Below are 10,837 nucleotides of genomic sequence, written 5' to 3'. Positions count from 1 at the left end.
CAATCCAGACTGTCGCCGTCGCATGTGACGTCTGCATTTAATTTAATAAAAAATAAATTCTCAATTTATTTTCAGATTTGAACAATACCGTAACAATTGGATACGTGCGGCACCGTGCATTAGTAATACTATAGGTTGCAGAAAGCTAGCCTTGTTATTTTCTATTTTCGTAGTCACGTGGACTGGGTCTGTTTAGAAAGCCCAAAGCGCAGCACTTGAGGAGGGAAGAAGGCGGATGTAAAGCCACACTCCGCCACTTACCAACAACATTACCCAGAGCAGAACTACGACACAGTAAGTATTGCAAATGACCAACTTATTTGCATCTATCTAGACTTGACAGACTGGTCTAAACTGATTTTGTGACCGGAGTGGTGTAGTCAAACATGTGACGATGTCGGAACAGGTGGCATGCTGGCTGTTATGACAATGACATCCGTATGTGAGACAGCCGTTCATCCTCGTTCAAACTTTTCTAATATATCCTCACTTCTTTGTCCTACAGTAGTGTCTGTAACTACGGTTAATTCCCGAGCAACAGGACTTTGTGCCCGTGGAGCAGTTTGGGGTTCATAAAATCTTGTGAAAACACACACAATATTGTGAGCATAAACTGTTTACTGTCTTCTTGGTATTCAAATAGCTTTTGTTTCCCAAATAGTGAAGGCATTACAGGAAGTACAGTATACCGTTTTTTTTTGTTTTTTTTTGTTTTTTTACGCTCACAAAAAAGACAGAATTCTGGGATGTAGTGTGAATTTTGGATGCAAATAATTGATGGATAACTGCTTTGTGTTCAATTTATTTCAAGATATAGATATAAAAAAAAGGGGTGTGGTGGTTGGTAACAATGCTCACAATATTTTAACGTTATTTAAAGCGAGGATTATTAGCAATTTTGGTACAGATGTTTGAAAGATTTGCTTTGCTTTAGTGAAATGCTGTGGCGTACTAGATCTGGGCCTTGATTTTGATACCTGTGTTCTAATAGGACCTTCATTAAGCTCTTCCCCTCACCGAGCAACATGGCCATGGTTTCACAATTAGTTATCATGAGTGGCTACTGGTTTTGCTGTGTTGCAAAATTTGAATGGACAATCTTCTTCTTATTCTTGTAAAGAAGATGAAGAAGAACCACTTCCGCCAAAAGTACAGAAGTAGAAGACTACTGTACTCATGGCAACTAACTAACTTTTGTTTTGCACAATAACAATTAGGCAAATTAATTGTACCTTATAGGTTACAGTGACGTGAGGTTCAGGTTAAGGTAAAGGAAAACCTTTAATGTAGTTATTAATCAGAGGTTTCGTCACCTTCGTCTGTGTGCTGTCGGGGTGCAAAGCATGCTTCGCTCCTTATTTAATGTCTGAACGCAGCTGTTTGCTTTCCTTGTGTTGCCTTCACTGGGCTCCGCATTTTGAATAGCCAAACGGCACATTTGAACAACACAACACAGTTTTCCAACGGTCTGAGTGAAGCAGTTTTTGTAAAAAAATCTTCCCCCAAAAATCTTTTTTTTTTGACTGGTTCATATATATATGACTGGTTCTAATATAATAATATATGTATAAGTTAATAACTGACAGAGAGCTCTGTTTACTGTGCAATTTGATGTACTACTAACCTTATCTACTTCATAACTTAATTTGGCAGATAGCAAACAGCAGAGCTCCCGGCAAAAGACGGGATTCGCAGTGTCTTTGTTTGTCTGTCTCAGATGATGGAGGATTCTTCTGCTCCACGTTCCACTCGCTCCACATTTGCATGGCTGGTAGGAGGCTCGCAGGTTCTGGGCGTGGCATCGGTCGTGCTGACTGGAGTGTGGATGGGTCACTATCACGGGGGCTTTGCTTGGGATGGCACGCAACAGGAGTTCAACCTGCACCCTCTCTGCATGATTCTGGGCCTGGTCTTCTTGCAAGGAGATGGTGAGCAGTCATAAACATCAGTATGGATTTCACATCTTCATAAAAAAAAAAAGGATCAATTGTATATGTTTTTATTTTTTTTAAACAATAACGTTGTGACATTGACCCAGTCAGAGCAGCATGAATACAAACAGGGCTGTTAGGAGTCATTAAAGGTGTAGGCATTTCCCTTAGGGAGGGTGAGAATGAGAATTTAAACTTTACTCGTCATACACGACAGCTAGAGCTACAACACTTCCTGATCCCCTATCAGCTGACTAACACTAACCAATCAGAAGCTAGCATACTTTAGGTAAATGCAAGTGAAGGGCGGAGAGCAGCAGATGCGACACATCAACTTATCTACTTGTACAAAAAAAAAAAAAAGTAGGAATGTGTAAATAATAATTCTGGAAACATAAATGTACACGTAAATATATATTTGAACAAATGAACTAAAATGTTTGATCCTCAAGGTGTGAACCTTCGCAAAGCGAGGCGTGTTTGTCGCTGGCCGTACCCAATGCTTCAACGTGCAAATGCTTAACATCATATTGTTAAAGCAATTACTATCTCCTTATTTGAAAATGCGACCAAAAAGTATTGGCACAAACATCCGAATTGTATGCTACGTGTATGTCTCGTAAGTTTCTGAGTTTTTTTCTCGCAAATCTGACACTTTATAAAGTAGCAAATTTGCCACTTTATAAGAAAGAAAATAAGTCACAAATTAGCGACTTTTTTTTCTCTGAATATTGCCCCCTCCCTCTTAAAAATTATATATTTATATGTGGCCCTAATTCGCTGTCGTAGAGAAGCAATACTATGACAGGGATGGAGAAAGCCAGGCCAACCACTTTCTCACGTCAAGATTTGTCATCATTAAAAAGAAAAGAAATGAAGAGAAGCTCCAAACAATGGGTCAGTAAACATATTCGGAGCCTCAAACATGACATAATATATTATTTATTTTATTTTTATTTATTAGTAGCCACGTTATAGACATGGAACATGCACATAAAATGTTATTTTGTGGACATTGAATAGATATAATGGGTGCACAAATAGCTACTTTGTGTATTCAATTAACATGAACATCTTGGCAATATCCTGCATTGCCAAATTTTTCAGATTGTTGTGTCCGTGTCCATTGTTTCTAGCCCCTGCAAGACAAATCGGACCTGTGATCGAAATTTTGGGTCCCCACTCCTGACTCACCAGTTGGGAATCACAAGATGATGTGTTTCTCCAGTAGGCCTTTCCTCTAATGTGGCACAGTTCACATATTGGTGAATTTTAGTAAGCATTACTTTTAAAGTCCATATGATTGAGATGTCCTGCTATTATAGACAGGAGAATGTGATCTGTAGTTCACCTCAAGACAGTTTAAAAAAAATATATACCGGTATATTTGGACTCTAGCCATCTGCCTTGGGAACCCTTGTTCGCTGTTGTTTTTTGTTAGTGTTTTCTTTTTCTGTTTCCCAGTGTACTGTTTTGAAAATGTACTACACAGCAAATTTTGTAGTGTTAAATTGAGTTAAAAATCTAGTGTTAATTATTTTGAACTACCAGGTGTTGGTTTGGGTGTTATTTGAACACTCACAGTGAAGAAAAAGCTCTATGGGCGATGTTATTTCAGTGAGTCAAACTAAATGACTCGAGGCTGAGTTGCCTTATGCATCCGGGCTCTTTTCTCCTGCAAGGCAGCTACATTTTTCCCCAGGATTTTAAGGACAACTCTAGGTCTGGATTATTGGGTTTTATAAATTAAGGATGAAATTTATACAGTTCTTGAATTATTTTGTTCACGAATTAACGTAGAAAAAGTGTGTGAGACATAAAATAAAAAGTTTCCGGATTTTAATGAGTAGTGTAATTTGTATTCATTATTTTTCTGTAAAACTAAAAACGAAGTGGATATTTTGCAATTCGTATTTGCGAGTCATGCTGGAACTCTAGGCCTACAAGAATTTTGCGGCAACGCACATGTACTATATTGTGGCATACTTGTTAGTGTTGTTGCCCTCCAAGTGCAAGGTACTAGGTTCGAGTCCCACTTTCTCCATTGGGGTTGGAAAATAAGAACTTGTCAAGAAGTAACACTAAAACTGTGGGGAATTAAAGGAATGAATATAACACTTCATGGTTAAAAGTAACAACAAAACTGTGAGAAATTAATGCAACAAAATAAAAGGAAATAACACTTTTAGTTGTTAAAAAATAACACTGATAATGTGAAAAAAATAACACTGATAGATGAAAGTAGATAACACTTTAAAGAGTAAAAAGTTTACTTTTATATGTCAAATAATAACACTATGGGTGTTGTAATTTTCCTCTACCAATGAGTTTAAGTTTTAACACTTTTGGAAGTGTAAATTTAACTCGGAACTGGTGAGAACTATATAAACTTGAGGAAAGTGTTAAATTTAACACTATGAGAGTTAAATTTACACTTCCGATTTTACTGTGTACCTTTAAGACTGTTCCGTGTAACAGAAAAATGACAATAATCCAGATTAAGAACACTAACAGTGGTTCACTTCATTTATTCATATATGTTGCGTTTACCTGGCCTCCTTCATTTGAAAACGTCACTGTACTTTAAACACTGGCTGTAAACAAGAGGATGTTTTGTGCTTTGACTGTGGAATGAATCGTTTCCATTGTCACCGATTTTGAATTGACAACAAATTGAAAGACGAGCAGCATCACCGAGTAAAGGCAGATTGCAGGTTTTTGTGTTGCTAATAAAAAGGTCTGGGCAGACAGTCAGTCAGTCATTCAATCAATCAATCAATCAATCATTGTTTGACGAGGTTTAGTACAAGGAATGTCAAATGAACGCTAACTGTGTTACTGATGATTTATGTAGGCTGCCATGGTTGGTCATGGCAAAGACAAGCTACATTAAATAAGTAAAAAGCTGATATTTTGGGTAAAATGTAATGACGTGACTACAATTTAGTGCTCTTACTGCAGCATTACTAATTGATGTCTGTGGGCCCTTTTCCTGTCTCTTTCTCGCGCGTGCGGCCCCATGTACTTCTACTAACCACATTAGCTCCTGTGGTTCAGCAGGACAGCTGTCAAAGCGAAATTGCATTAAAGTGATCGCAGCAAAGGTCAGCTGGACATTAGCGAGATGTTGACAAGTGATGGAAACACCCGGGGGGGGGGGGGGGGGGACGTGCTCCACGCACACACTTGCACACTTTGTATGTAGGATGGGGGATGGATCTACCATCTTGGTAGATATTAAGCGCCTATCTGATCGTATTCAAACGTTGGGGGTTTCTTCTGAAGATGTTTACGATGAAAAGTCATTGAAAGCGTTAGATTTTTTTGCATTCTGTTGCCGTGGCGATGCGCTGTTTGTGAAGAAAAACAAGGCTGTTTTTGAGGGTCTAAACCTCTGCGAATACTCATGAACACGAGTGTTACTTTCATCAACAAAAACTAAACGAAAATATTTTCGGCAACACATTTTTCACCAGATAAAAACTAGACGAGACTAGTAAACAACTGGGATTAAATGCGTTTGCATTTTCGTCGACTAATAAAGACGAGACAAAAATGTACTTCAATTAATAAAAACTGTGACTAGACTCAAATCTATGGAAATTTTAGTTCACGAATTAAAAACGAGACAAAAATTATATGAATTTGTAAAATCTTAACTCTGCTAATCTGTCACTACGACACTGTCATGTGACACACACAGTGACACCCCCCCCTTTCAAATCTTCAGCTAGCTAGTGCAACATCCACTAACACAAGGTGGAGTCACATTGAGGGGTTAAAAAAAAAAGTAAATTATAGTTATAACGTAACATCAATCCAACAGCTATATCGTTCCAACAATAATGTTAATCCAACCGCTAACTAATGCTAGCTAATTTGCTAGCTCATAGCATGGAGCCAACGTAGCCTCTTCTTGATATATTGTAATTGTGTGTCAAGATGTTTTTTTATCAAAAAGATGAGAGAAAATGTCATGGAATAGTTTTAGATCGGAAATGTTCATTATCTGCTGACAAAAATATATATATCGGGGTGAAATGGCTGTCCTGACTAAAACTAGACAAATAAAATAATTTTTATGTAAACTAAAGACTAAAATGGTAGATTTACAGTCGACTAAAAGTTGACAAAATAAAAACAGGATGAGGTTGACTAACTAAGTTTGAAATTAACAAATGTGATTGAAACTGGACTAAAACTGAGACTAAATAAAAAAAAAAATGGCTGATAAAATTAACACTAGCTAAGACGTAAGACCTGGCAAAAACATGTATATTTTAGAGGGTTCTTGTCTTATGCGCCAGTACCCGACCGTGGCCAGGGTTGCAATGCGCCCTTTATAGCTACAGTCATTCCTGGACTACAATCCGCTACTTTTTTCACTTGCATTCGACCCTGCGGCTAAAACAAAGGTGCGGCTTATCTATCAAATCACAAGGGGGCGCACTATAAAGGAAGCGCAAGAGCATCAGGCAGAGCAAAACAAACCAAGTGATCCCAAATACAGTAGGAGAGACAGAACGAGAGCAAGACAATTCTCATTATGGAAAAGAAAGTCGCGGTAACATTAAAACACCTGCGGTTTACAGTCGGGTGTGGCTTATATGTGTAGTATTCCCCAAATTTAGCTAGCGCGGCTTATAGTCAGGTGCGCTAGTTATTATTATTACTTTTTTAATATTGTTTGGTTTTGTCTACTGCACATTCTTTTTGTTTGTTTTTCTGGGTGGTAGGGGTGGAGTGTATTAGACTTTGATACAAGAAAAAAAAAAACGCTAGCTCAAAAAATATGGAGATGGGCTACTTAAACAAGAGCACTATGAAGAAATCCTGAGAGAATTGTGTTCTTTCTTTCCATTGGCCTTTAAAACTGTTTCACGGACCAATTAACTAATTCACTGCTTTTGACGTCAAAAATTCATTATTAATACTATTTCTATTAGTTTCCTTTTTTATTAACAAGAGTATGAAAACCTAGATTTTTTTTATTTATTGTTCATTTAGAACAGATATAAAATTTGGGATCAATCGCGAGTTAAATATTGATGTCATGCGATTAATTACAATTAAAAATGTTAATCGTCTGATGCCCCTAATTTTTAATAATCGTTTCTTTTTTTAATTAGGGGTAACAGGCGATTCAAATTTGTAATTGTAATTAATCACATGACTTCACTAGTTAACTCACGATAAATCACAAATTGTATATCTGTTCTAAACGTACAGTAAAAAAAAATGTCTAGGTTTTCATACTCTTGTTAACACAAGTGGAAAAAACTAATAGAAACAGTTCAATTTTTGACGTCTATAGCCGTCAATGGCAGTGAATGGGTTAATGAAAAACGTTTGCACTTTTCAAAGTCATTTGTGTTCAACTATCTCTTCCTAGCCATCCTTGTCTATCGAGTGTTCCGTAACGAGGCAAAGAAGAACGTGAAGGTGCTTCATGGCGTCATTCACTTGCTCGCCCTCATCATCAGCATTGTCGGTAAGTTTTAGCGAGAAGTGCTTCTGGTCAAACGTGCTCTGGTCTCTGTCACGACGCGTGTGTGCGTGCGTGTGTGTGTGTGTGTAGGTGTGGCAGCTGTGTTCGACTCCCACAGAGCATCTAAGTATCCCAACATGTACTCCTTGCACAGTTGGTGTGGCATGGCCACCATTGTCCTGTTTAGCTTGCAGGTAGGCACACATGCAGTAGCACATATGCCGACACGTGTGCTTTTTTGTCTCATTTTCTATTGATCTCTCAACAGTGGGTCATGGGTTTGTTGTTCTTCCTGTTTCCCGTCGCGTCGTCATGGTTGCGATCAACGTACCTCCCCGTTCATGCGTTCTGTGGTCTGCTCCTGTTGGTGATGTCCGTAGGGACCAGCTTGCTCGGTATCACAGAGAAACTCCTCTTCAGCATCATGTACGTCCGCAACTACTGTTTGTCTGTTATTATTCACGTGTCCATCTGTACAACGTCTGTCGATATAGTGTCAGTGTCTAGTGGTACGAGGACCACTTTTGGAGAATCAGTGGTCTCGAATGAATGTAGTAAGGGAAAGCTGTTGAAACTATGGCTTCAAGTTTAAGCCTTGTAGGTATTTTAATTAGGAGTTTGCATGTTACACGCAAACTGGAATTGACCGGTAAGGCTGGAAAGAAGGATAATTATATTACAGGTCTTTGGAAAAATGGTTGTTCCGTGATTTCCAGACAGCTATCCATCAAGCAATGGGTATTTGATCACAAACAGAGGAGCAATACATGTAGACAGACAGAATGACAATTCTCCTTGGCACATATTCTTTATGTTCTGCAAAGACAAGCCAATTTTACTGAGGCTTGCTGAGCTTAGTTGTGAACGTCTACATGTATATCAGTTAGGAGTGTGCCAAAAAAAATCTATTCTTGTAAGAATCCCGATTCACCATCCACCCATCCATCCATTTTCTACTGCTTATCCGAGGTCAGGGAAGCCCAGACTGTGAATCCCGATTCACATTTAGTACAATTCAGAATCGATATAAAATGTCCCAAAATCAATTCTATTTAATTTATTTTATACTGTCTTGCCCTTGTTTGTGTTTGCCTTTTTTGAGGAGCGCTGTTAATGTTGTACACGATTTGGCCACTTAGGGGCAGTGTGGTTTTGCGTGTTCTGACACACTGTTAAGTTGTAGCCACATTAGAGAGTAGAAGGAAAAAGTCACCATCAAGTTAAGCCAATAAAAAAAAATAAATAAATATATATATATATATATATATATATATTTTTTTTTTTTTTTTTGCTGCATAGGAATATCAGCATTTTGTATGAATAGCCATTCATTTCAGTGATAAAAGTGCCGCAAGTAGCGCGCTAATTAGCGTTAGCGAGTCAATGGCACTTTCCATTGTGCGTTAGCCTTGAGCTAATGAATAGCCTGTACTGTAAAAGCGATAAAAATTTATAGCTAGCTACATAGAGTAGCAGTTGTACTTTCCTTACAATTTAACAATAATAATAATTGCATTAATATTATAACAATATAAACAATACAATACAATAATAATAACATTTTATTGTCTCCATTTGTCATCATGTAGATCATGACGATTCTTTGCACATCTATAAATTGAAGCAGAAATCATTGTCAATCTAATCATTTTGAATCAAAAATCGTTCTAAACCGAAAATTGATTCTGAATCGAATCGCATACCCAAAAAACGGAATCGAATCGAGAGACAGTCAATGATTCCCACCCCTAATATCAGTGAGTCTGTGTTAGACAGATCTCATGAGGCCAAGGTGTGTTTATTACTAATAGTAACTTTTTGTTCTCCATTACAGGCCCACCTATTCGACTTTTCCACCCGAGGGGGTTCTGGCCAACGTTTTGGGCATCCTGCTTGTGTGTTTTGGGGTGCTGCTGTGCTACTTGATCACCAGGGAAGAGTACAGGCGGCCACCCAACCCCGAGGAGGAGGCTTTGGCAGTCCACTTCAAGACCCTGACTGAAGGGGGCTCACCCGCCACGCCCTAACTCATTCGCTTTGTTCTGACACCAGCTGCTCACCACAATTCTCTTGATTGACTACTGATGCCGTCCACTTGTAATGGATAGAGAATAGAGATGTATTGGACAAAAAAATATAAAAGGTGTGATAAACGCTCACTTTTGATTGTGCAACTTCCTGTCAGCTGTTGTTGTATTGTTCAGATGCTTTCAAATCCACTTTTCATGTGCTTTTGACTTACCTTAATTTATTTAACAAGTGTCAAATATTCAAGTCTTGGTGGAGGTCCTTATGCTTGTTAGCAATATATTTAATGTATTATTTGTAGTTTGTAGTAATGTAGTCCTGCACTGTGTCATACTGTGATCCTTGGGTAATATTTCATGGTGAGCAAAGTTTTAAACGCAACTCTACAACTACAAAAGCTCTCTTGACCATGTCAATCAAAACAATCATCTAGATAAAGCCCACTGATATAGCCTTTGCGGACTTTAGAGTTTTACCAATTTGAATATTTGTACAATTTGAACGTAGCACGTGAGTTCTGGTGCTGAACTGGAATGTTGTGGAATTAATTTAACTGTTGAAATGTGAACCCGAGACTTAAAAGATTAAACAGTTTGAATTGGTCGAGAAATGTGAGAGGAGTAAAGCATGTGCAATTATTTGGGAATGTTGTCAAAATGTGCAATACTGTGTTGAAAATTGTGATGGCAATGTGGAAAATTTGCTCCCAAAATGTCTTGAATTAACTAAACAGTTCATTCAACAAGTAGAAATGTGAAAGACCTTTTTCGTTGATTGTCTCATTCCTTTATTATTATTATTTTTACATCGAGAGAATGTGGAATTGTGGGAAAACTGAGAATGAAGAAAAAAGTTCCTGCTTATCCTAGAGGGGAGAATAATACACATATTTTTTGGGAGCAGGCTAATATACTCTTGTCAAAGTCAAAGCTGCAGTATTGGATTACATGTGCTCCTTGTGCATTGCTTATATGGCACGTCTCAATGTTTTCTTTCATTAAATGTGCATTTAAAGTCATGCATTTGTTTGTGTTTCAGCCCCTGTTTAGCATGAAAATATTTTGTTTTCACTGGGAAATCTGTTTTTCTTTACACTACAGAAGTGATTGATGTTTGAAAATAAAGCCTTAAACTTATTGAGGATCACAGTCTGTCTGTCTGTCTATCTATTTATCTATCCATCTCTCTCATTTGTTTGTTTTGTTAGTTTGTAAATTGCAGTTTAAAATGACACCTATTTGCAGTGGGTCATCAGGAGACAGTATCGCTGTCTCATTAACAAATATGGATGTGATACTGTTTCGTGCCATTCCCATGTGGTAGCCTATAAAGATTAAGATGAATGCTAGAATTGGGCCCTAAGGATACATTTTATTCCGTATAGTTTATT

General features: G+C 37.8%; 1 protein-coding gene across 1 annotated transcript; it reads left to right on the top strand.

The window, feature by feature from the left end:
• Positions 1 to 10,590, top strand: cyb561 (cytochrome b561). Its single transcript, XM_077559887.1, has 6 exons — positions 1 to 294; positions 1,718 to 1,928; positions 7,324 to 7,422; positions 7,510 to 7,613; positions 7,688 to 7,845; positions 9,254 to 10,590. The coding sequence occupies exons 2-6, from the start codon at positions 1,718 to 1,720 to the stop codon at positions 9,444 to 9,446; spliced, it is 765 nt and encodes a 254-aa protein (XP_077416013.1). The 5' UTR covers positions 1 to 294; the 3' UTR covers positions 9,447 to 10,590.
• Positions 10,591 to 10,837: the final 247 nt, after the last annotated feature.

This window comes from Vanacampus margaritifer, chromosome 2 (genome assembly GCF_051991255.1).
Source record: "Vanacampus margaritifer isolate UIUO_Vmar chromosome 2, RoL_Vmar_1.0, whole genome shotgun sequence".
Taxonomy (NCBI): domain Eukaryota; kingdom Metazoa; phylum Chordata; class Actinopteri; order Syngnathiformes; family Syngnathidae; genus Vanacampus; species Vanacampus margaritifer.
This window is presented reverse-complemented; position numbering and strand designations above follow the sequence as displayed.

What these genes read in the sequence shown, in the direction of transcription:
- cyb561 (XM_077559887.1), top strand. Translation starts at nt 1,718, where the DNA reads ATGATGGAGGATTCTTCTGCTCCACGTTCCACTCGCTCCACATTTGCA. An exon ending in GGTCTTCTTGCAAGGAGATG is followed by an intron (nt 1,929 to 7,323) that starts GTGAGCAGTCAT and finishes ATCTCTTCCTAG; the next exon opens with CCATCCTTGTCTATCGAGTG. An exon ending in CCTCATCATCAGCATTGTCG is followed by an intron (nt 7,423 to 7,509) that starts GTAAGTTTTAGC and finishes GTGTGTGTGTAG; the next exon opens with GTGTGGCAGCTGTGTTCGAC.